The sequence below is a fragment of the Coturnix japonica genome, chromosome Z (assembly GCF_001577835.2).
Source record: "Coturnix japonica isolate 7356 chromosome Z, Coturnix japonica 2.1, whole genome shotgun sequence".
Taxonomy (NCBI): domain Eukaryota; kingdom Metazoa; phylum Chordata; class Aves; order Galliformes; family Phasianidae; genus Coturnix; species Coturnix japonica.
In genome coordinates this window covers 29,580,785-29,608,589 of record NC_029547.1, presented here as the reverse complement: position 1 = coordinate 29,608,589, position 27,805 = coordinate 29,580,785, and the positions used below count along the sequence as shown (strand labels likewise).

At 35.1% G+C, this 27,805-nt stretch overlaps 1 protein-coding gene across 7 annotated transcripts in view; it reads right to left on the bottom strand.

Annotated features, from left to right (window-relative positions):
* Window positions 1–27,805, bottom strand: part of CNTLN (centlein) — a 174,961-nt gene that overhangs the window by 76,496 nt on the left and 70,660 nt on the right. For 5 of the 7 annotated variants that reach the window (XM_015849049.2, XM_015849050.2, XM_015849052.2 and 2 more), the window contains exons 9-12: window positions 24,902–25,075; window positions 19,891–20,016; window positions 15,030–15,151; window positions 12,178–12,303 (exon numbers count right to left, since the gene is read on the bottom strand). In XM_015849049.2, coding sequence (XP_015704535.1) covers window positions 12,178–12,303; window positions 15,030–15,151; window positions 19,891–20,016; window positions 24,902–25,075 — 548 coding nt within the window. The remainder of the gene's footprint in view (window positions 1–12,177; window positions 12,304–15,029; window positions 15,152–19,890; window positions 20,017–24,901; window positions 25,076–27,805) is intronic. The other 2 variants (XM_015849053.2, XM_015849054.2) reach the window with 2 other exon arrangements.

The window sequence follows — 27,805 nt, the reverse complement described above, 5'->3', positions numbered from 1 at the left end:
AGTGTCTGGGTAACACTTCATTCCTTCATTCCTCCAGGTCTCAAGGTTATTATGTCAGAATTTCAATCTGACATGACATAGTCTAGTTCCACATCTTAATTTTTTGACATCTAGTATTGGCAAAGAATTATTTGTATATAGTTTCTTCATTACGTTGCTTTGTATGCCAGTCAATTAGCAGTATTAACATCATTTTATAATAGGTTTCCTTATCTTTTGTGATCTCCCATTACCAGCACCAGCTTCCTTCTGTCACAAATGAGTCCATTTACTACGGAAACATTCTTAGTCCAAACAGACATGGTGGCAAGAGACAGGCTGCTGATGTCTTCTGTGCCAGTAATCATCCATGTTTTGGTAAAGCAAACTGAATAAACTGTCTTTTGCTGGTGGAGGAAAACTGCTGCTCACATCATGAACTTGTTTGTTTTTTTTTTTAAATCTGGTAAATGTATGTAGATGTAATCCCACCTTTTAAACTACTTACTCTCATTCTGTCCTATCGCTAGTAGTTAGTGAATTGGTTTGTTGGTTTGTATTTTCTCTTCTCTGAACCTTTACAACCTTTTGTTCATAAACTTTTTAAGTCTATAATGTGGAAACTATGCCACTCCAGGTAAACAATAGTACATTGAGCTCCTGAAAACAGTGATACACCTGAACATGACATGCTATTCAAGCTAGAACTTGCATTACAACAAATATCTAGTTCATTTATCTACAATCCACAACAGAAGCACCACAGCTTATGTATTTTGTCAGAAAAGAAAGAAGAGGAAAGGGTCCAATTTGGTCTTCCTGAAGAGTGCAATTCCTTTCAGAGACGGTATGATTTTTGCTTTCCCAAAGAACAAGTGAATATGATCAGAAGCATCGAAGAAAGGTCTAAGTAAGAAACTTCCTGAGAAACAAGGGGATATTGAGGAATTTAAGGTAATTAAGTCACACAATATTGCTGAAATATAATGTAACACTGGAAGAAATGTCTCAACCTGAAGAAACACAAGGAAGGTGCTGCTTTCCAGACTTCCATTTACACCTCCACGTCATTTTAACGAGATATTCCTGTCTAATTAATTTTACAATTGTGGTTTGAAAACTTCTAGCACACTTTCTTAAAACTGTATCTCTCCAGACCAAACAGATCCACATTCATGCTTTGGCTGATTCAGTGCTCCATCGCATAGATGTGCCAACCCATTATCTATGAACTGATGCATTTTTACCAAACACTCCCTTCCTCTTCAAAAATTCTTTCCAACAGGTAAACATTTGTGGGTACATTTCCCCAAAATTAAGCTTTTAATAGACTATATCCAACATGACAGCCTCTTAAATGAACCAGAGACATCCCTTATGAAGCAGGTTAGGCAGTTGAAAGGAACTGTGATCCAACTGCATGGATTCTCATAATATGATTGTGAAAGAGTGACTGCTATCCTTTAGTTTAAGGAAGGATGTATGGTAACATAGAATATGGCATGTACGGTAATGCAGAGTACTAACCTACTAGAACTTGAGAATCAGAACATCAGCACTGAATTTCAGACAGAGTAAATAACACCTTCCAATGCTGTTTCAGAAGACAAAGCTAATAATTTACTGCAATTATTTTGAGCTATCTTACTATTCTTTTTGCGCGGTTCTGTTTCAGTTACCACATACAATAACGGAAAGAAGAAATGCTCTAGGTTTTGACACCAACTGAAATGGGGATTTTTTTTGGTGCACTGAAAAACCTATGATTGATTTAGCCAGTGTTGAGGAAAGGGCATCATGTTTATGTTATCTGAAAAGACCCAAGACATAAACTGAAGCAAAGAGATGGAATCTCTGAAGATATTTCTACAGCAGAAAGGTAAGTTCTTTGTACAGTGTTTCCACCTGACTGTAGTCATGAGGCAGAGATACTGAAATGCAGATTTAGCATGTTATTTGTACGTGCCTCCTACATCTTCACGAGTAGAAGTGCTACAAGTATTTTTGAAGATTATGTATATGTTAGATGTCTTATATTAATCCCCATAGAACAGTACTTCTAGCAATATTTTTCAGCACTGATCAACATTTTTCCAGTTTAGCAATTATATCTTACTACAAGCTAAACTTTAAAAAATAAAATAGCTTATTTTGAAATTTTTGGATGATAGTTTCTTTTTTCCTGGAAAGCGGTGACTTAAAAAAAAAAATAAATTACTTTGTGGATTAAGTTTATTGTCTTTCCTATTTCAGACTATAATATTGGTGGCATAAATACTGTAGTGTATGACCTGTCAGTAGAGAAACTGAACTATGAGTGAGTGCATTTAGCAACTCCAGGAGAACAGATCTACACAAATATCAAAAAAGCCAACTACATGCCTTACAAGCTGCAGTATAGAATCTACCAGACACTTTCAGTTTACTCTTTCGTAAGTCGCCTAATGACAAAATTCACTAGAAAAATAGGGGACTTCCTAGTTCTCTTCTTCATACTAAGTGTGCTTTTGCTAAAGCAAATACAGAAATGCAGCACATGAAATTTATAAGAGTTGTATAAAATGAAAACTGATTTTCTTCCATTTTTTGACCTTTAAAAATTAAAATTGTTACATTCTATAGTTATATTTAAATTTGTGTGCTGTTTTCAATCGATATTCATAATTTCATATTATGCACTATTATATCTGTTAGTGTACAGTTAAAAAAAAAACTTCTAAGAGATTCTAAGTTCCATTTGCACAAGGAAGATCTAGAAAGAGGATCTAAATTACAGTATGCTGAACAGAAGAAGGAACAGGCTGGATGGGGCTTTGAGCAACCTGGTGTAGTGGGAGGTGTCCCTGCCTAGAGCGGGGGGGTTGGAACTAGATGATCATAAAGGCCCCTTCCAATGCAAACCATTCTATGATTTTATGAAAAAAATAAAAATTAAAAAAAAAAAAAAAAAAGAAAGAAAAAAAAGAAAAAGAAAGAAAAGGTCAATAAAAAATCTGACTCAGAATAGAAGTGGTTAAGATTCTAAATCAAATATTTTCAGCAATGTATGACTTTAAGGAAAGCCTGTGATAATTGTAATAGGAAAACAAAAAGCTTTCATTTTAGAGAAAAGGTTTTGCTCTATTGACTCAAAGAAGACGAACCCTTGAACTACACTTCAAGGAGGAATGATGGGATTTGAATACAGTGGAAATATGTAGGTCAAGAAGAAAAACAAACAAACTTGAGTGTTAGTATAAATTCATGATATATTCAGAGCTTAGGACCCTTTATCTTGACAAAGTCAAAGGCTACTACTCCATTTCAAAGCCTCTGTCACGCATGCTATCTTTTCATTCTATTGTCTAGTTCTGCATTAAAAAGAGAAGTTCCAAGGAAAAAAAATTAAACAGTAGGGAGATACTGGACACAACCTTTGTGCAACTGTTCATCAAATACTGTCAAGTGCTACAGCAAGTTACACAATGTTTTGTATTGATACACAAAGAAACTGAAGCATTGTAGGGCATTCAAGCTCCAGAATTCCACAACTAAGCACTTCAGCATTAATAAATTGATTGATAAAGACTTAAAATAGAACAAAACGCTAACTAAATTTTTGTGCATTTTAAAAGCAATAAAAATGGGTAAGAACTGTCTCTGAAATTTTGTGTAAGACATCTCTAGCTATATACCTGAAAAACCTTAGGCAAAGATTTACTACAAAGAATACCGATCAGCAATCTAAATGAAAATAAGCAACCACTCATTTACACTTCATGAAGATTCATCATACTCCTCCAGACTAAATTCATATCTGCCATATGAATGATATCAGAGCCACTACTAAAAACTATTACTAAAAACACAGCCACTACTAAAAACCCTAGTTGTTGCTTCGCCTATAGGCAATATTTAAATAGATTCATTTAAATCAGTATGGATAGCTCTTTACATATTTATTCATATTTTATTCTTTGCTGAAAAGGTACAATAACTTTTTAAAAGATACAAAACAGTTATTTTTCTGATAGGACAGGGAAACTTTTTTGCCTTGCTTAGTTCATAAATGTTTCTGGAATACTACTGAAACTGTGTAACTGAAAAGTTTACTCTGGAAATTTACAAGCAAATCCCTACCAACTCTGGTGATAATAAATATTACATAGCTATTAGTGGATTATAAAACTGTAATTTCTAATTTTAAGACCAAATACAATCACTCATTATCATGTAAACTGAAAGAAACATATTCAGCTCCCAGACAGGGTTTTCTGTTCAAACCTAATTCTTTAAAAAAAAAAAAAAAAAAAAAAAAAGCACTTTGCAATGTGCTTCTAAGAGCAATAAAATCTATGGACCAAACAAAATAAATAAATAAATAGATAAATAAATAACAATTAGAATTTATGACTCCTTTCAGAAAAATAAGTTGCTCTTATTTACACTCACTCATTGTGCTTTCCATCAGCTTTCCTGAGTTCAAATGATACCACGTTAGAGGGAAGAAAAGTGACTTAAAGCCATACAGAGCCAAGAATATGCTGTACTGATTTTTATCCTTAGGCAGACCTGGAATTGTCTCATGGACATCAGCCTTCTGCTCAACAATAAATATTTTCTAATCTGATTTCAAAACAAGTCAAAATCCCAGAGCAACCTTCCAACAATACAAGCTACTCCAAAATACTTCTTAGACTTCCTTTTTGACATGAAACAGTTCAGATGCTGTCTCAGGTGTTTCAAATTACATGGTCAGTGTACAAGTTTGAATTTCTTCCTAGCGAAGAAGTCTACAAGTCCTTGAATTAGCAGGAATCAGCACCTGAACATAGCAAGAATCTGCTGGCTCTTCCTAGAAGTCTGCCAGTATTTTCTAACATAGCAGAATGAAGCAGCATGTCTTCGTTTATACTGTATGAAATAATATTGATGCATTTGTAACATCCTGAGAACAACCTCAGCATGTTTTGTTTATTATTCATAACTTGATGAAAGTCATTCTTCTCCTTCATTTCATATCTATACAAAAGGCACCAAGAGGAGCAGGAAACAGTATCTTGTTTTATACACTGATTCTTTATTTATATCTTCCAATTATGATGGTGCCACAGCTACACTTGGTGAAACTAAAACAAGGATCAGTAAGAAATTGAGGGAGTTCAAATCTATCTAGCTAATAGTCTATGTTGGTGTTTCATACATTTCTAAAGGTACTGACCTTGACCTGGAATTACAGTATTGTCTTGTCCTATACTGTACAATATTCACAATTCTGTTTTATCTCAGTGTAATCCTTTTGGTTGCTCCTCCTTTATTAAGTTACTTTAATCATACTCAAATACACACCTACTTGCAGTTTAGAAAGAGGTAGCATAATAAAAAGTATTCCAGAGAAGCAGTTTCACCAAAGGAATTACTTCTGATTTCTTTCAGATTATAGCTATGCATCAGCAAGAAATTATCTAAAACAGTTGCTTACTTATCAAGTTACTGGAATAGGCGAAATGCTCATACCATCTGCATATAAGCAAGGCTTTTGCAAAATATACCTTCTTGCTAAGAACAAAATTTCCTAGTACTCATCATTTTTAATTGTCAGCGGTTCTAAAGATACCATCAGGAGCCCTCACACAGCTCCAGATTGAATGCACACATAACACATGCGCACTTGTGACTCAGTGCATTAAAGAAAATGTAATTTAAAATGATAGACTGAACTATAGCATAAACTTTCTGCCTGTGCTTATCAGTTTACATGGCTCCTTCCTTTGAGAGTTGCTGACCCCAGGCTAACCCACTGCCAGAGTTAGTCCTCTATCAAACTGCTGCCTCGAGAGGAATGCACATCCCGTAAGTTAGCCACTGCTCATCAGCAGCTTTCAGCATTCACAGGTAAGGCCAGAAGGAGACTCCTGCACTCCCCTGTACACAGATAAAAGGAATTAAAAGAGAAGGCTCACGGTAGTCTAAAATAAACATCCAAATAAACAAAAAGACTTCTTTCTGTTTGTCCCAGGGAATTTTATCTGGAAAATAAAACCAAGCAGAGAATCTCTTCTAATAAAGAAGAATATGCAAGGAGGTATAACCCACTGAGGAAACAGACTCCTTCTCAAAGATTACAGGTTATAAAACTGCAGTGGGACGACTGTTTGGAGAAATAAGCAGAAACCAAGCACAATCTCCTAATGCACACCATTGCTGGTGTGGACAGATATCAGGGACTGGTCCAGGAGCTGCTGCAGCCAGAAAAGCCTTCCTCACAAACCAAAAGGTAGCTATTGCCTTTTCAGATGTTTTCCTCCAGGGAAATGGAAGTTATGTTAAAGACAGAGAGGCCAAATTAAGAAGAAAATCAGACAGAAAAAAAAACCACTGCTAAGCAAATTTTGGAAACTTATTAAATTTGTTATCATGGTCCTTTAATGGAGACATTTTTAGAGACACCAGTTCATTGTAGTACAAGGGCTTGGTAGATTTTTGGTGGTTTTTTTTTTTGTTTGTTTGTTTTTGGTTTTTGTTACAGAAAGCAGAAGTCAAATCCTTAAAAGTAAAATGGGACAGCAGAGAAAGCTCTTCTGCTGTTTTCTTTCCTCCCAAAAAAAGAGAGGATATTAATACAGCAAATCAATACAGAAAAGTCTTGTAAGTAAGTAAAGCTGAATTGTTATTTCTGTTCATGAGTCTTCATGGTAAAAGGTAAAGGCAGAAAGGTAAAAATCTTAGCCTGTACAATCTGAGTAAAATTCACATGCACACCACACATAGTTTTGTAATGAGCCCATATAGAAAATACAGGAAAAGGCTTTGGTAAACTGAGGCGAGGAGTGTGGTATGTAATATTGCAAATAGTTATTTTCATTTTTCACTATTCAGAGCCAAACTAGGCAGAAAATATATCCAACTTTTACATTGTGTAATCCTGCTCTGACATCTGAGTAAGGCTGAAATTCTTCACTTTGTTCCTACAGCATTATGATTCAAGAACATTTGCCTGCAGTGAGGGTAAAATATGCTCTTTTCATGGGGCTGTATATTTATGTGTCAACTGACAGCCTTGGGAGGTGAGAGTAAACCTTGGAGCAGGTGTTTGATCTAGACTATGTGAGAGAACAAAAACCATTACATATGTCTAGGGATAATGCTGCCAAAAGAAAATAAGGCAAAAAGTACTAGCATCACTTACATTTTGTGAACATTCAAGCCATCCAACATGATTTACTGGAATGTTTCATAGGAAGAAAATTGTAAACTTAAGTTTATAACAGACTACAAAAAAACCTGTAGTTTTAATTAACCAAGAAAACGAAGTATTTGACTATATCTTGTCAGTGAGCTTAGTTCACACATTTGCTTCCCAATATGTGTCTTTATCATTCTTGTTTCTCAATTCAGCCACTCACAGAATGCAGGAAGTGATATCTGCTGGTGCTAAGTAAAGTCTGTCTGATTTACAACCTGCATTCAGGTGCAAGAAAAGATAAAAGCAACTCCCCAACACCAATCCAAAATCTGTTCAGATAACAAAAAAAGTGAACAGTAGCACCATTGTCAAGAATGAGTTCTGAGATATATTTCAAACTGATAGTCACTCAGGAACCAAAGATCTGCTAGTGGCTAGCGACTAAAATAGTTTCAACATGCAACATAAAGTTTGGCTTGTAAAAGGAAGGTAGAGACTAATACCTAAAATGTATCTTCTCTCTAGCTGTCTTTGTTTTACCGTAGCATGAAGACCAAATGACACGAAGTCAGTTAACAAAAACAAATTAATGTAAATTATATCATTATTTCAATTTAGGATTTTTCATTCCCACCAAATGACACCAGAATAGCCTCATAAACAATGATTACCAGCAGTTAGTTAAGAAAGGACTCGACTTGAAATTTCATTACACTGGGTTACCACTGTAAGCCATACGCCACAGAGATGTGGCAAAATAAAGACTCCATTGCATGAATATTGAGACAGTGCTACTGTCACATCAGTGCTTTTAACTTCATATAAACTCAGAAGTCTGTATGACTTACAGGTTGAGTTTGGTAAGAGTAGCATGATTTCAACGAAATTGCAAATCAATTTGTTAAATTATTTCTTACAGTGACATATTTGAACTTCAGGGAAACTCTGAAGCCTCTGCAGCCACTTTCATGTGATTGTGTTTGAAAAAAAGCAAACAGAGCAGAACTTCTTGCAACATTCATTACATGCAATTCATTACAAATTCAGAAAAGAAATCATCCCCCCAAAAACAGCAAAACAAGTTTAACTAGTGTGTGTGTATATATTCTGCCTCATTCAGCATAAGAGATGCAACTAGTTCACTATTGAGATCATACCATGACAGAAAAGAAAGTTCAGTTAGCTCAATGTTTGAGTTTCTGGAATTCCAGAACTAAGAAAGAGGATGAGAATACAAAAGCATTGATTCATAATTTCCATTGTTTTGCTGTATAACAACAAACTTACAGTCTCCAATTTGAAAAATTCAGTTCTTGAAGATCCATACGCTATCGGCAAAGCTGAGATATGCCTAAACATGCTACATATTAATCGAACCTGTGTTTCAGGAACATCTGAGTAATATATACATACATAGTTTGCACCGTCTAAGAAGAAAATGTCTAAAAAGATCTGCTAATAGAAATCTACAGAAGCTAAGGAAACATTTAGCACTTGATAAAGATTGTAAATGAACTATCTAAAAATCTGAGTGCTAGAGTATAAATATATACAGATGTGTGTATTTGTATCTATATATAGATACATATATATACATATACATGTATCTACATTCCTGATCTGCCTTTATTCCAGTTCCATTCTCCTCATAAGAGAGACTGTAACAATAAAAATATTTTTTTCTATGTAAACACAAATGGCTGAAATTTATATATTGCTGATCATGGAGAGAATGCAGGCCATGGCTCTGAAATACATTACATTACTAATTGCAAAGTAAACCAAAGTGCACATGACATTCTTTACTAATAAAGAAGTAATGTATGGTAGTAACAAAGACACACATTCTGTGACACCATTCACCAATATGTATCTCAGACATTAAGCATTTGCAATTTTATGAAAAAAAAACTTAACATATTTCTGAAAACGTGTTGAGGTCCTAAAATCCCTATTTTTTTAGTTTGCATTAGTATCCAACCTAAAAGGGCATCATATTTAATAGTTTACATGGCAGTCAAAGCAAGTCCTACCTGTGGTGAGGAGAAATCTTAATAAAAAGGTAGGACTGAACAGAAGGCAGTGACTGCAACAGTCTTTCAGAACTTGGGACACACATGAATGAACTTTTCTTCATTTCCTATACTAGTGTTTTCAGAGCAAGACATACATGAATTAAAAACATTTTATGTTATTATTCTATCCTTGGAGAGGGTAAAAAAAGAAAGAAAATGTTTACAGGTAAACATTACCCGGTTTTCTGACATTAACTGTCTGACTTATTCATAGATATAAATTATATCTATTGAAAAATAAAATAATAGAAGAAAACCCTCATAAACACTTCTTCAAGTAATTTTTAGTTGGATTTCACTTACATGTGCTCTAAATCAACATTCAGCATCCAGTTCCTCAAACTGAGCATACCCACAGTAATACTTTGCTTCTAATATCATGCATTTAAGTTTTTGGTGCACCTCTCCAGAATATGTACTATAGCCACAGAGCTCAAGTAAGAACATGTGTAACATAAAGAAGCCCTGTGCACAGATCAATAAATGCACCAACTGTAGTATTGACTTTCTTAAGAAACTGAGTTGAGACCTTTTAATGCTGGCTTGTTTTACCAAATTAAAGACTGACTTCATTAGAGACAGACACTTTAAGACAGGTTTAAAAAAAATACTGTTGAGTATGTGTTCCTGTGTACTCAGTTAACTAGCTATATTGCCAAGAACACCTGACTCTACATAAGAAGTTCACCTTAATTATAACAGTGGTGCACTGACTTTTCACTAACTACTATGAAAAACTAGAATAACTCTCTTTGATTTGAGAATTCCATGATTTCGAAGAGGTCAACTGTTTTTTTGCACCACAACATTACAGTCTTCTCAAGACCATTGATCTCTGGTGTACCAGGCCTAAAAGTGTTCCCATAAAATGTGACTGGAAGGGAACTACAGAGCAGTAGTCCACATGAATCAATTTTAAGGCATGTACAATATAGATATAATCTTTATTTCATAGCTTTGTGTAAAAATGAGTTTCATGTTATTACTCCTGAGCTAATGCTGCCTATGGTAACTGTGTTGATAGGATTGATAGGAGAATCACAAGAGCAATTACATTTATAGTAAGAAAATGCTCATTTCTACATAAAACTCAAAATAATCAGAAGTACGTATAATTTGTTTTGAAAGTCTTAAAATAGCAAAGGTGTGACAATTCAGTGACAAGAACAGTCTCATAACTATAGCAACAAGAGAAAAGAAGACATGGAAACTACAGTAGGTACAAAGAACACAATAACACCATTAGTTAGAGGACACTCTCACCTACAAGATGGTATTTGTCAGTGTGCACACCACCATTAGCTACACATTTTTGCCAGCGTTGAACAAGAGCTTGCAAGCTGCACTTGCTGCACTTGTTAAAACCTGCATCAGTAGAGGCAACACACTATTGCTGTCATCATTGCTGAAACAAACCTCCCACCACCTCACTGGGCTCACATCAACTATCTGGTCTCCATTACCTTTTAGTAAGCACTGATGAATGTCAACAGGTGCAAGTTTTTATCACAGAATTATTTGAGTTGAAATAGACCTTTAAAGGTCACCTAGACCAACTACTCAGCAATGAACAGGGACATCTATAGCTAGATCAGGCTGCTCAGAACCCCATCCAGCCTGAGCCTGAATGTCTCCAGGGATGGAGTATCCACCAGCTTCTGCATGGAGGAATTCAGTGATACACCACTGCTTCATAAGCACTTCCAAGTCAGATAAGTCAGATGCCATTTTGTCAGACTGTTCCTTAGCTGACATCTGTTGCAGAGCAACAAACTAGAACAGAATATTTGTGGGAAGCTTCAAACCAGCAACATCCTGACATTGTGGGTCAACGTTTAAAAAAAAAAAAAAAAAAAAGAGGCATTTCTTTTGGAGCAGAGCTCATAATATACTGAAATTGCTCATGAGCATCACAAGGACTTACTTACATACTACAAAACAATTTGATGCTGTTGAAATTCTGTGACAGCAGCCTTCATGGTATCTTCACAAAATCTGTTTGTATTGTGACCCATTGGGAAAACACATTTTCTTTAATGCTGACAAAAACAAAGTCTGACTAGAAGTTTCTACAATGTCTTGATTCTTAAACCATACGAAACAAAAAATCAACTTAATGTACAGAAAGTGTTAAATAGCAGCAAAAGGCTAATTATACCATACTAACTTCCTTTTGTCTGGTATAAAAGGACATTTTCTTACTTTGCCTGGTTGAGTATAATAGCCTATGAATTACAAGATCAAAGCAGCAAACTGTATGTTTTCTAAAGTAAGAGTTTCCTTCACCAAGTTTTACACTTACTACAGCTAAAAGAGCTGTGTGAAGGGATCAGCACTAAACCCAAAGGACAGGCTGTGCACAGCAAGAAAGCGAGCAACTCCCTCGTGCTTTCTGCAGGTCACTACCAAGGACCATGTTAGCAGATCCACACCAGACCCTTAACAGGCAGCTCTGCTGCTACCAGTAATTAGCTTGGACAGCTCTGGCTCCAGGAGTAGCAGCAAGGCTACACCATAATGAGCTCAGCTGGGATTAGCAGGACAGGGCAGGGAACCAAGAGAGCTGAGGCATTCTGCATTGCGTATGTATCACAGAGATCAAACAAGGATGGCTGGCTAGGTTATCCCCTCACCACCTCATTCCAAAAATGAAGCACGGCAGTGTGTAAAATACAGGCTAATGAAGAGCGACACCTCCAACAGATGAGAGCCACATTAATTAACACAATCCCTAGATCATGGAATACAGTTTCTGTTAGTGCTAGCAAACTTGTAACTTGTCACTGATTTAAGAGGGAGAAAAGAGCTGATGTTTTCCTTTCTGCTTTTGGCAGAAGATGGTTTTATCTTGGAATTTTGCAAGGAATTCCTTTTATGTGGCCTGCAAGGCACAACCTTTGCAAAAAAACTACAGCATGATTCTTAATGTAAACACCACTTAAGAAAAAAAAAACTCACTTTTCAATCAATAGCTTTTTCTGTTCCCTTTTGAAATAAGCCAGTTCATTCCACATAGCAGCAAAATCCTCCTGACAAAGCTGGCAGGCGTCTGCATGCTGGTATCTGCCTTTACTGCTTGCAGTCCTGTTTGTGAGTGAAAAGAGGTTGTTTGTTTTAAAATAACTACATGCTTTAGGACCACTGTAATAAAAAAAAACATCCCTGCATTAACAGCATACAGATTGTTAGCTATGGCATCTACTGAATGCAAATCTTGATGGATGAACTGAGCCATACGTTCTGTGACGCATGACACTTTAAATGTTTTATAAAAAAGTTCATTAAGTAGTTTGAGACAGAAATCTTACTGGTGTGGTCACAAGGTACTCTCAATTGAGAGCAGTATCATTTGTGTTTATTCTGTCACCAATCTCTTGCAGAAAAAAATGAGAGACACCAGCTCCTCAAATACCCCTCAAAAGCAGCCTGAAAGTTGTATTAATACCTGCTCTAAGTCAGTTTTTGACCTCCTGCCTAATTAAAAATAAGGAAAAAAAAACCGCATTTAGAAGGAAAGAAGAAGCAACTGTAAATATTCTGCAATAATCCTTTCAGTAGAACAGTTTTCATGTGTTTTAAAAATGAAAAAGATAAACATTATTTTAAATATTTATTAATTTCAGACACTCTTGCAATCTGAATTTCTACTGGGCATGGAAATAAATTTTCAGAGAATGTCATAACCTCATAAGGCCCCGTTATCTTCACAGTCCCCTATGTCAGAGAAAGTAATATGTACACTGACAGGTGGATTAGGTCCCATCAGTTGCAGTACAGCAGTACAGGTAACAAACTCCAGCCTATGAAGAAAGAATGGGGTCCACCACCACGGAGAGGATACTAAGTGCCATGTAAACACCTGATACTGATTTCTTAATGCACAGTTTACATTACACAAGCAATATAAAGCTTTTTGAGGTGTCAAAATAATAGTGTAAGGTATAACAATGGACAGAATGATTTTATTTGTGACTTGGTTACTTTCCCTTGTCAGCATATTAAAAAAAGAAACAAAACACAACAAAAACAAATCCCTTTCAGTATCATCATACTTCATGTAATTCTATTCTGATTATAAAAAACAGCAAGCAAACATAATTCTTTGTTCAACTTGAGATTAAAAAAAATATATCAGATTAACAAATAAAGTTTTTAACATTATGCTTTCCACAATATCTGCTTTTCCCAGATACACTTCTGTCAGAACACAAGCAGATCTCATTTATTTTGAACAGAAACAAGGGTTGTTCTTCTCTCTCTCCTTTTTCAGTTTGGCTTTTTTTTCCTTTTTCCCTTTCTCATCTGTCCTTTTTTTAAACTATCAGAACTAGAATTCTCAAGGCTTCTCTCTATATATGAATATTTGAATTTACCACCTCTAGGCTGAATTTTTTATCCTTTCAGCTTTGTTCTCTCGGTGCACGATGATACCTACTTAGCTTATAGACAGAGAAATAAACAACTATCATCCAGTAGATTTTCAACTTGCGATGAAATAAAAACCTCTCAGAGAAGTACAAGATAAAATTCACCCTTTATTCCAACATAAACAAGGCCTTTATTTTCTAGTTAAAAAAAATTAAAAAAAAAAAATCCACTAGTTATTTGTGCTTTAACATTTCAAAAGAATCCTCCTCTGCTATCAGTGCATGTAGTAGATTTGTATCTTACTTTATTTTCATCAAGACTTTTTCTTTTAGTTTTTAAAAGACAAAGCATACTTAGGACATGCCTCAGCATTAAAAATGTACTTAAACAAGTCAAAGTATGAAGTGTATACGAGGGACAATTTTCATTCACAGCCTGCCTAGAATCTCTAAATGGCTACCATCAGTTCTGCAGCTGTTTCTGTGACTATTTTTTGTCTGTAGAGATATTTTAAGTCTGTCTCAAGATTAATCAGGATTGCACTAATTAAGGAAAGAATTATATCTAGTAAAACAAATATATATACAAAACTGTGAGTCTCTGCTGAAGTCCTACAAAAGGAACTAGGACATCAAGACCCCCTTGAAGTAGGGCCCAAAATCTGAACATCAGCAGTGTTTGACTGAATGCAACTGCTTACCAACAATACTAACTCTATGCTAAGGACTTCCCAAAACAAATTTCTTCCTAAAATTTTTACTTTTCTGTACAGAACTTAATGATGAACTACACATAGCATATTGACTATTTAAATTCTGATGTACTAGAGTTTTCACATTCTCTTTTTTATCCACACATTAAGATATTTTAACTCAGTATTTTTATAAAATGATCATAAATGTTTGATTTTATCATCATTTAACATTTGAAAAAATCCTGCTCTTCATGCACATACTCTTTTTCTCTGTAAAAAGGGATATTTTAGGATTATCCTCAGTTAATGCTTGAATCACTAAATGTTTAACACAGAAGCTATTATTTCTTTATTGTTTAATGAAAAAAACTATTTTAAAAAAGTGTTTGAAACATAAGGAGCAATTGTTCCGTTATAGAAAATTCAAAACATACACAGTCAACAAATTAATCAGCTGGGGAATTAGACAAGCCTAATAAGCAGCCCTAGCAGACCTCTGTCCACTACTGACACTGAATGAGATCCCAAATAAAATACGTCAAGGTGTCAGCTGAACACATTTTACTCTTGGTTACAACTGTAATTTTTATCATAAAGAGGTATGCCATGTATTCTGCTTTAACAAAGTCTTGACTACCACCATAGCAGTTGCTTGTTTGAAATCAAATTTTCTTTTGAATGCCGACATAATAATTTTGTTCAGATTTCTAGTGTAAGGGAAATGTTTTTAATGAGCTATGTAACTTACCTGCCATCATCCTCTTCCCACTGCTTTAATTGCTCTTTTAATGCTCTGTAGTTGGTCTGTAACATCTGCAGCCTTTCTTTGCGTTTTTCATGGGCTGTTCTTAGCTCATCACTTTCTTGAGTCTGAATAGCACCAAAAAGAAACAAAATCAGATTTTGGCAAACTGCAAGACAATTTCAAAGATCTAAAGAAGTTCTACTCAGCTAACTCTTAAAAGCCTAAGAAATCTAAACTTAAATGTAAGGAACTATAGTCTCTGAGGTCAAATACAGGTTCACTAATTTTCAATGCTAATTTAAGACAATTTGTCAAACCTTTTTTTACATGTTGCTTAAAATTTTTAGAAAACTTACTATCAAAATGCCTGTGTTCATCTTGTGAATGTATCAGAGTAACATACCTAAAAATACGTAGACTGAAAAAAGATAGGTAACGCTGTCTTTCCCTTTGAATGACTTTGATTTCTGTATGGAAAAGTAATCTTCACATTTTTTAGGAAAAATACTGGCCACAATAAAATCCACATTAATTAAATACCTCAATTTAAATGATATCAGAATTCCTCAATTTTTATTTATTTATTTGTTAATAAAAATTTATTTCAGCCTGCAACACCCAAGCTTTGGCCAATAGCAGTACAACAAAAAGTGAAGATGAACAAAGCTTAGAATAGGTTTATTAATAAAAAATTTTCTTTTTTATGGAATGAAAAAATAAAACGTGCTTTGACTCACACAACAGAAGACCACTATAAAAGTTGGAAACAACAATTTTAAAATTATTTAACTTCTTTTTCTTTTACTTTTTCTTTTTTCTTATTAGGAAGTATTACTTTTCGGAAAGAGTAGTCAGGCATTGGAATGCACTGCCCAGGGAGGTGGTGGAGTCACCGACCATGGGAGTGTTCAAGAAACGCTTGGATGTGGTGCTGACGAATATGATTTAGCCAGGAAGTATTAGTAATGGTTGGACTAGATGATCTTCTAGGTCTTTTCCAACCTTGATAATTCTGTGATTCTGTGCTCTGAAAAAAAAAAAAAAAAAAAAAAAAAGAAAAAGAAAAAGAAAAAAAAGAAAAAGAAAAAAACAAACAAAAAAAACCACAAGAAAAACAACAAAAAACACTAAGAGAAAGACATTCTGAAGTGTGAGAAAAGTTGAATTCTGACCTATAGTTGTAAAGAATTTACCAAACATCCAGTAGTAAAATCCATGCTCACTGCTGCATTTTCTATTCAGTAAGTACTCTGCCTGTACAGAGACTACTGAGAAAGCTTCTTAAGATCTGTATAAATCTCAATACTTTATTTGTATGCATTATACGCATGCTTGCATGCATATTACAAGAAAGGAAGGCTTTCAGTATTAGCCCATAAATAAGACAGACCGACAGTCAAAGCCTACATGCAATAAGAATTAAATCCCAAGACAAAAAAATGTCAAGGGTCTTTTTCATTATTGTTTACCTATTTTATTATCCATTCCCTTACAGTTATTCCTTTGTCAACTGCTCTGCTCTTGCCAAGGAAGAAATCAGACAAATAACTGTCCTAATCGCTCTGTTTTATTGAAGTGTTGAACACTTCAGAACTTTAAATTTACGCTGTTATTTCCATAAGCTCAGTTTAGTTCCATCTTTCTCTAATTTAATTATATTTTATAATATCTAAGTTGTCTTGTATATAGTTCTCTGCATAGTGATGGAAATGGGATGGAGCAGCCACCTCCAGCAGTGGATCTTCACATTACTCTCCACCTCTCCACAGCCATGCTGTAATACTTCATGTCACACACTGACAGGTGAAGTCCAATCCTCAAGAGGAAGTACTCAACCACCACTGAAAGTCATCCTGTTGTTATCACAACTAAGCTTAACAGAGTTTGTTCTCTCTCACATAATCATGTATTAAGTTTCCCCTAAAGGCTATATATTTTGATCCAATAGTCTGCAAAACTTTTGAACTTTAATCAAAAAGAATGAGAAAATTTAAAGTGAAGTTCTCTTGCTTTTTTTTAACTTTTTTCTCCAAAAAGTCAGGGATATCTTCTCTAGATTATGCCAGAGATCACAGCTTCCAGTAACCAAACTCCTACTCACTTCTTAAAGACAAAGATATACATTGTGGGCACCAGCTTAAGTATCAGCTTGATAGTATGTCACTCTAAATCCATCAAACACTCTTACTTGCTTTGACACTGTCTTTCCTAAAGAAGAGTGAAATAAAAGATGCTCTGTTACTTTCCAATATGTTTTGGTATGCAGAAATGAAGTAGATTCTGTATCAAAACTATGGACACTGAAGTTATAAGAACATACACATTTGTCCTGTTTATATTAGTGGTAGGTACAGAAAAAGTTAAAGTTTCTTGGCTAGAACTGAGTCAGCTGATGAGAACATGAAAATCCTGCTATGGGACCTTGCCTTTTTCTGCTCCTTTGCAATACTGACTGGGGCATCAATTATATCTGTGGCTGAAAAAAACCTGTAAATAAAGCTATTCAAATCCTAATACACGGAAAATATACAAAACCAATAAAACTACTTTGATGTTATTCTAACCTTATTAGTTTCCATGCTGGCAATGGCCTCATTGAATTCTGTGACACAAGAAATCTCAATACACTGGCCTGTGCCTCTGCAGCTTTTTCAGACAACTAATGAATGTTAGATAAGAAGTGAAACAACTTGACAAATTAAAGGAGCTCATACTGTCCATTTCATGAGAAAATATAAGATTTAGCCTTTAAGGACTTAATGAATTAGAGAAATGATGAGGGATGATCCCACACTTGCAACATATGTAGATTGCTCTGAAAGTAATGCCTCCTCTTTATTTCCATAGAAACTACAACAGATACAAAAAGTGCAGTAATTCAGTTTGATAGAGCAAATTCTCAGCTACAAGACACTGTTTTTCAACATAGGCACCAGTATGCATTTTTGCTGGCATTGAACAAGAGCCTGTATGCCACACTTGTAAAAATCTGCACAGTAGTCTGGAATGTGGCTTGCATGAAAGCATGTTGCTGCAGCCATCGCTAAAACACATCACCCACCACCTCATTGTGCTCACATCCACTGTTTGATCTCCAGAAATGTTCAGAAAGTGTCAGTGAACGTCAATGGGTGCCATTTTTTCTGCATGGAGAAACTCAGCGAAGCACCATTGCTTCAGATGCCCTTCTACATCAAACACTCTGTTAAGAGTGCCCTTCAGCTGCCATCGCTCACACAGCAACAAAATGTAACGAGAAGGTTCAGCCTCTACTGCCATACCACCTGCTACCACCTCTAAGGTCACAGGGTCAACAGAATAACATAGGAGACACTACTTTCAGAGCAGTCTTCATGCTGCAGATTCCTAAGTTATACTTCAGGAATAAGCAGAAGGAACGGCAAGCACAGTAAGGCAAGTAACATAACTGATCTGTGTTACAAGGTCACGAGCAGAGAATAACAATATTTTCTGTATTTGCTTAGACATTCAGAGTGCTTCTCTTCACTTCTCTTTCCAGAAGAAACCCCCAAGCACCGTGGGACTTTTTATTACTCAGAACAACAATCCTACACACTGATGTGCTAGCTTTTGCAGCAGAGGGTGGAGCAACATTAGTACACACTGCTACAATCATCTGTACTGTCAGGATAAAATGGAGTAAAAACCACAATGCCTGTCAAAGGCAAGTTCTCAGGTACAGCTGATAGGACCTGCCTTAGATCTCCCAGCAGAGAGAAACAATACAAAATTAATCTTCTGAGTTCCCAGGAACAAGTAGCAAGACAGCCTGTAAGACTTACTTCAATCCAAGTCATCTTTCCTATTCATATACTGTTTGTGTAGCATGACAAACTGCCACTTGTGATAAAATACAGTTCCTACTCACATTTTTTTTTTTGTAAAATTGACCTATCATATAGGAGCATAAGGAAGGAAATCAGGAATATGCCTTGCAGGACTGCATGAATTTTTACACTTGACAGTTATCAAAGCAGGATCAAAGCAGTTTACACACGACCAGTAGCATTTTAAGATCTATTACTGAAAGTATCTCTCATGCCTCTGACCAACATGACCAGAGGAAAAAAAAAAGGGAGGAGGAACCAGACAGCGAATTGTAAATGATTGTGAATGTGTATGAAAATACAACTTAGAGTTTGGGTTTTGCTTTTGTTTGATTGCTTTGAGAGGCATTCAGAGGTGCAACAAGAAACCAATCGGTCATTTTAAATGTTGCTATTTTTTTCCTCAGGAAATGCAAGCAAACAAATAAACAAACAAAAGCCTAGAAAATTGGCAATTGTAATATATGCTCAGTGAAGCTTTTCCACCAACTAGGTTTCTTTTATTTTTATTTCTCTTTACAGTAGCCGTTTGAACAACCTCTTCTGAGGCGTAACTTTTAAGAGTACAAGGGGTAACATCTGTTCCAAGTAATTGACTTCAGAATTTAAAATACTGGCTTCACTGTACAGTAAAATATTTTCTTCGTACTTTGTGCTTCATTTTACTTCTATATGAATACATGAATTTCCTGGAATGTATATACTCAGAAACAAAATTTGAAAATGCATTTTTAAAGGATGTATATCTTGATAACATAGCTTGAAATTTAGGCTGTCATGTAATGGCAGGAGTATCAATACAAAATTCTTTGCAGTAAAGGAAGAAAGCAAACTAATGCAGCACGTTCTCTTATGCTAAAACTTCAAAACAATATGTGCGTTTTACATTTTTTTTTAAACATTATTCACATTTTACTGTATGCTTGTTTATTTTTGTATATCTTAATGTATGCAAGCTTAAAACTACAGGATGACTTCGTTTGGTGTTGGTTGTTGTTGTTTTTTTAAATGCTCACCTTTAGCTTTAGGGTCTTCTCTGAGTTTTCAGTCTTCCTTACAGCTATTTTAAGCTTCCTTACCTCCTCTGACTTTCTAAAAGAGCTCTTTGGGGACAGAGACCTTGAGCGTTTCACAGGTGGTTCCTGGAGAATAAAACAAGGACATGGTTGAACTAGTTGGAACACCGGATTATAAAAGACATGCAGAATTAAAGAAGAAGTAATTTTGAATACTAATAATGAATTATAAAAAAAAAAAAAAAAAAAAAAAAAATCTGCATGGAATACCAGAGAAATAACAAGCAGAATTACCACAGCGCTACCACTAAAGGTTTCTCTGTGACTCGTTAATGAGAATATTCATTTACATTTACATTGTTTCTTTCAGAATAATGATGTCCCATTAGGGAAGACTAAAGGGTTATAGACTCAGAAATGCAAGAAATCTCATTACAAAGGAGGGGATAGAGGCTGGTCTAATTGCTCTATAAGGGTCCAAGGTTACACTTGATAGGACAACCAGAAACAAGAGGGAAAGGATTTTTTTCCCTTTGAAATAGTTTAACACACTGTGAAGTTGAAGGAACAATATGCTTGAGGAATATAAATACAACAGACAGTAGATCTTACACCATAATGACCATATGGTCATTAACTATAATGTGACTAACTAGAGACAAGAATATGTGTTTATATTATGTACAGCTTCATATAGCAATCTGGAGAAAGAATATGTGAAAGTAACACTTAACTGGGCAGCTTTCTTGATCACTCTATGTCATAAGTCCTAACAGTAAAGAAAGACAGACCTCATCAAATTAGACTTTCTGATTTTCAGATTAACTTTGGTTAAGGGCAGTGAAACATTAATACACAATTAGCAACTCTAAGATAAAACACAATTACAAAAATAAATAAACTAAAATAAAAAAGAATGGTAATTGTAATTACTGATGTTACTTGCTTCCATTTTCACTGTAAAATAACTGATTTAGAGCAATTCAGCTTATTCTTGACAGTTCTTTTATGTAACGGAAGAAACCAGAAAGAATTATTAATGAACATTTACAAGGGTATTTCCAAATGTATGCTTTTGTACACAACATAAGTCTGTACTAAGAATAGGTCTCCTTGAAATAGGAAGATTACTATTTTTTTTTCCTAATATTCTTGTAGAGATATTCAGAAGTTCCCTTCCATTAATAACTGCTGATATTAGTCAGCAATGCTTTTAACATTGCACTGAATGAGATCAATCCCTTTGAGATATCTAAAGCACAACATTTCAAGATGAACACACAAAAATTCTACTCACCTTCAAAGTCTCAAATTTCTCAAATAAGTCAATACCTCAATAAAACTACCTAATTCCAAATCACTGCATATTCATAATAACTCCCTAAAAAAATGAAGCGCTTCATTTTTGAAGAAATGGTTAATTAACACCTAGCAAAACTTTATATATGTATAAAGAAGACTTGGAAAATACATGATTTTTCTCAAATCAGGAATAAATGGTCCAAGTACTCCATCCATTGCTAAAGATGAAGATAACAAAAGAAAAGATATGGACCAGCCATCACCAAGGGAAATCAGGTAGTGAAACTCTAAGTTGGAACAGAGAAAATGCAAAAAATATAGGAAAAAATTAGATTTAGAGATCTGCTGCTTTAATCTAAGGTGATCAGATACAATAAGAATGTAACAGTTTTTCTTTAATATAATAATTTTTTAAATAGCTACCTAGGGCTGTGCCATGGATCTTTTCTACAACTGAAATATAGAGCCAAGTTATGGAAATAATAGAAAAAATTCTAAGAATTGAGAGGAATGGAAATATTGTGCTGTGAGTACAGGCAGGACTGGTGATGAACATTAAGAAACACGCTATTCTTTTAACACATTTCTACCTGCTTAGGTACAGGTCTTTTGAGAGAAGGAGATGTGCCCTGGCTTTGCAGTTGCACACAGCCCGTGCAAAGGCAATCTTTGTTCAGAAGAAGGCAATTTAATTTTTCTACCAAGACAGAATAGACTGTGTAGTAAAGTACACTTAAATTTGACTGCCTGAGGCTGCTGCAAAACTCAATTTGGAAGATGGCATCTGTAATTCTCTTATCACAACTGAAAACTTTGCCGCTACTATCAAGCTTAGGCATATGATTTTTAATTACATCTTCAAACACTGCAGTAAATTTAGACATATGTATTAGAAATAAACCCAGACTTTCATGTGTGTGTTAAATATTTCCTAAATGTCTAGGAATATAAAAAAGAAGTCCAGTTATATGAGCAAAGAACAGGAATCCAAGTCAGTCAAGGGTACCAACAGAAAACTTTCCAACAAATGATCTTAAATTGTATTTATAAAAGACTAAGGCAAGTAGTAGACAAACAGAAACTTGTAATATTAATGGATAGGCAGCTAGGTGGTGGAAGATATATTGTGAAGAAATGGCCAATAAGTGAATGTGTCCAACACATATTAAATTATAGTAGAGGTAGTACAGGAAGTGCAAAAAGCAAAGATGGCAATTTCCTGTTGCCAACATGTACCATGAAAGACACAGAGAAGAGAGCAAAGGGAAAATTATAATCTGGGATTCAACAAATTATGTGTCAAAGTCATAAGGGAAGCCAGATAAATAAATAAAACAAAATAAAATTAAAAATAATAACAATAATAAATAACAGCCAAAATAACAAAAAATACCAGGGAAGTTCAGCAAGACATGTCTAGGATAACTTTTCTGAAACATACAGATAAGAACAATGTCTGCTGCCAAGATACAGCTCTGAAGGCAGTGGGCAGAAATCTTAATGTATTTCATCCACTGAAAAAAATGAGGAACAGTGTTGAAGGTGAGCCACGGGCTGACAGAGCATAAGATGCACAGTTTTTTTAGAAAAAAAAAAAAGCCAAATTTTTGATTCCTTATGTTTCAACAGGAGCATGTATTAATTCCTGCATTTAAAGAGATCTACTGTATCTTAAAAGTATATGAATACTAAGAGAAATGCTGTAGAACACATATCAGTGCAAAACAACTACAACTCCCATGTATCACAGAAGCTTTACATCAGAAAAAGTGAACAGACAAGGGCCGTGTTACTGAATCAGCCAGGAAAATAAGGATGACTGATTAATATGGTTACATATATCACAGCACACTAAGTTATAAAGTTTTAGCTTCCACAGTTCTAGGGAGATCAAGTAACTGACTTCTTCTAACTCTTTACAGAAAACAGTAAGTCACTATACCACTTTTCACAGAAACTGGACTGCCGATGCATGCGTACATCTCCACATACTCTGCAGAATCAAACAGTTTGAGGTACATGGTTACATGGCTCCACATCTCAATTGATCACACTAACAACAAGTTTCTGTTTTGTCCCAAGGGTCTTCTTCTTAAGACTTTTCCCAATTATCTGTAGCAGAAAGCTTTTCTAGCAGTGGGACATCAGAAAAAATAGCAATATTCACTTGTATTTTCAATGCATATTCTGAGATCCTAAAGCCAGAATGTTTCTACAAGTTATCTTTTTTGCCTAAATATGAAGGCTTTTTAGTCTGTCAGTTTATTCCCCAAAAGATTAAAAAGGGATTGTGTAAACAAATGAAAAAATGTGCATATCAAATAATTAAATAGTATTGAAAGAGCAGGACTGGATCTACATATTAAATCAGGAAAATACAACTGGATTTTAAAGTTGTTATTTAGCCTCACTTAAGAGCATAATTGATCACTGTGTTAGGAATAAACCAGTTAGTGATCAAAATGGCACACTTCTCCCCCTGCATCATCCTGGGCTCTGCTTCACTCCAGTGCTGCTGATTCCTCTCTATCTCTGGACAAGCAGCATGGAAGGGAAGTCAAGCAGGACTGTGGTCAGTCCTAGCAGCTCCTTAGTTCTGCTCCTTCCTCCCATATTTACCCAGCTCCTGCATGGGATCTCTACAGGCCACAGACACGGAGATGAGAAACTGCAAGATCTGTCATGGGATGCACCGTGGTTATCTGCTCTACACTGGCCATTCCCATGGGATGCAGAGAAATTCTTCTCTGGTGCCCAAAGCACCTCCTCCCTGTCCTTCTCTAACCTCAGCATTCACACAACTATTTCTCACTTTTTTCTTCACTCCTCACTGCCTACGCAGTACCCCATTTAGACAAACCTTGGCTGCAGGGCAGCGCAGTGGTCTATGGATTGGTTGCTGGAGCTGGCTGAAAGCAGTCATGTTTGGCATGGGCCAGCCCCAGCCTCACCTCACAAGGGCACTTGCAGGCCCCAGCCAGCACTGGGTAATGTAGAAGGAAAGTCAAGCATAAATTCAAATTTTTCATATTCTACACAATCACAATTCAAAATTTACACTGGATGGGAAGTGAACACACTCACAAACATAACAACATAGGCTCTCTGCATAAATCAAATTAAGTCACAGAATTATTTACAGATCCATTTAATTAGCTACAGTTTACAGATGTTACTGTTATCTAGTGCCTAAATTAATGACAGGTTATCACCAAAGGGGCAGTCCAGCACCACAGAGAATGAATTTAAAGAATTTCAAATTGACATAATTGTGATATTTTATATATAAAAGATGCTATGTCATATTATAAAAATGAATTTGGAAAAAAAAAAAAAAAGAATGTTTCATTTATAAAAACATAGCTGTATACGTTTCTCTCATTTTCCTTCTAGGATAAGATGGTCATTCAGATAAATACAACAAAATGCTTGATAAATATTCATTTTAACAAACCTACATAGACTTGAGCCTCCAAATATTCCATTTAATTAAGAATCCCTTATTCAGTATTTAATAAGGTAAAACTTTTACTCCCAACAGCTACTCTAACAAGTCTTTGGCAGATAACACAAAAACCATTCAAACAAGCTCCAGAATTATAAGCAGCATCAACAGATATTACAATTATTATCTGGACACTTGAGCAAAAATATCTGGCATTGCCAGTGTTATTTATACACCAGTACACTAGACAATAAACTATCCTACCTCATGCTTTCTTCCAGTCGTTACATTGATGCTTTTCAGTGTATCTGCAGTGTACAAATTATGCTCTACCAGGTTAAGATTTGCTTTTTTCAATTTTTCCTTTAAAAGCTCAATTTCAGATTTTTGCATGGTGATAAGGCACTCCAGCTCTCCTAAAGAAGGTTGCTGCAATTCCTAAAAAATGGTAGTGTGGATAGATTACATTAGTAACAATAAAATCAGAAACACAGTACACCACTTAGATAAAACTGCCTAGAGAAACATAATATTACCAATACTACAAAGAAACATGCAAGACCCATAGATTATGCTGCCTTTGAAGATGTATTATAAATTAAAAACAAGCAAAGAAAAAACAGACTCTTTAGTGTTAATGAAACATTCCAAAACAACAAAACCATGTTGTTTTAGACCAAATCAAAATTTGGTCTAAAAAATGGTTGATTTTATAAAAACACTTCTTCTGCAGAAACTTGTTCTACTATGGTATTGTACTTCAAATGCAGTTACAATTTCTTGACAAAATGCTTTAACTCCTAGACTTGTTTCTGATGAAACGTCTACTTGGTGGGTATCAGTGTACTACCAAACGGAGGAAAAAAAAAAAAACCAAAAACACAAAAGCAGAACTTAATTAGTTCTGTAAAGACATTTTTAGTTAGAAAGTGCTCTGGAAATGCACATTTTTAATGTAAATCTACAGCCATAATGCCAATATCCTCAGGACGAGTGCTGTAGTCAAACTCAAAAATTAAAAGGATAATCCTAGATCTCAGTGTTATTCAAGGCAGATACATAATTTCATGAAGCCACTAAATGCTAGGACCTGCCCCATCTAGCTAACAGTTCCTTGGCACAATGCAACACTTTCACACACTATTCATCTCCAGCGTTTCGTAACATCTTTTAAGATCAACAGGTATTTTCACTGATTTCAGATATCTTTTAAAGCACCCCTTCGATGTCCAATGGTGGGCTCATGTGAGTATGACGAAGAGTGCTTACACTACAGTGCTTGATATCTTACTTCTTCTCAGCTGAGTTTTCATTACTACCTGTGATTATACCCGCTCCATCACAACCACAAGGCAAAACACTGGTAGCTCAGCACAAAGAACAGTTATTTGTCTGTTGTCGTCTACAGTGATCACAACGGGAAATACATTAGCTCAAACCTCCTTCACAGTGCTTTAAGGCTGGGCACAGACATTCACCTTGCTAACACAGCTGTGCCAGAAAAAGATAATAGAATTCCCAGATGGTCAACAGAATCAGGCAGCTGGAGGCTAGCACCCCAACACCTCTGCTGAAAGGAAGTATTATGCCAGCTCCCTCCTTATTTGTTTGCAGGAATAGAAGAGCAGATTACTTTGAAAGATCAGTGCAAGTACCTTGAGCTGACACACCTGACGTTGTATCACACTGACTAGGAAAAATTCACTGCCAATGGCACTATAATAGCAAAGACATCAGCTATGAAACAGTGGTCTTCAACAACGAAGCTAGAACCAGAAGACAATCTTCTCAAAACATTACAGTTTTATATTGCACATGCTTACCCTAATTAGTCAGATTCTGGCAACCAGACTTACTTGCAACTGTTTGAACATATTCTGAAGACAAATACTCATTTCACTAGAGAATAAAGTATTTTAGAAACAATAATCAGATGCTCCTACTCTCTCAAATACAGGAATTCCCTACATAATAAAAATAAGGTATATTGACAAAAATCAGAAAAGGTAGCATCAAGCAATTTCCAAATTCAGGCCAATCAAAGTAGAAACAGAAGGACTGAAAAAAAATCACGCTGTTACCAAGATGTTACCTGTATGCTTAATATTTGATGGAAACAGAGTAAAAGGCATATCTGTATGATTTACTGCTATGCAGAACATAAAGCATTTCACAGTAACCACTACAAATTCAGTTTCTACACATAAGCCTTAAATGAGAATTACCAAGCATTTCAACAAAATCATAACTCATAACTTATATAGCAAACAAGCACAGGAAGGTTGTCAATGCTTTGCTGACTGATCTGTAAATAATTTCTAACATATTTTGCATAATTGTCACAAATGCCATTTCTACCAACTGTATCTGCAAAAGGCCAAGTCTATATCTAAAAGAAAACTACATGACAGAGGAAATAGAAGTAAAATAGAAAAATGAGCACAGAAGTCATGTATTGAAAAGAACATTTAAAAGATAACATGGATTTTGCTCCTGTAACCAGAATTTCAGTATAATATATAAAATGCTGGGGGAAAAGAAACATTCTAGAGAATGAAAACAATGCCAGAAGGGAAATTTCTTTACGTTTCTATTATATGCTTGATATTTTTAACTGAAATAGACACCTACTCTAGTTTTACTATTTATCAGCCACGATAATAATTCTATGTGAACACAAGCAGTACAGTTACATTAATAACTAAAGAAGAAAGACAGTTTCAGTCTCTTACATTTTCATTCATGATGCCAAGAATGACGTTTTTTAAGTCTAGAACTATTAAATATTGCTGACTTTTGAGCTACAAGAACCAAAATATAATTTAGCTAATGATTAACTTCATACTGTTTTACTGCTTTTTAATTTCCTCTATCAAAAATGAAATGCACAGTTTTGTGATATGTAATACCATTTAAGAGTCACAGAATTTATCAAATCCTTGCTCCTATATGTCAATTAAGTCTCGTAACTGATTCAACCCTGTTCCTCTACTGGTTTTATTCTTGGTTTAGTTTGATTTGGTTTTGCCTACTCACTTCTTCTCCCAAATGATATTTCTTGAAATTACCATGCAGTGATACTTATTTAAAGTTGTAAACCATGAAAGTACAGTTTCTAGTAAAATTCCTACAACAGTCTTTGTGCACATGCATACACTAAGTTCTTAT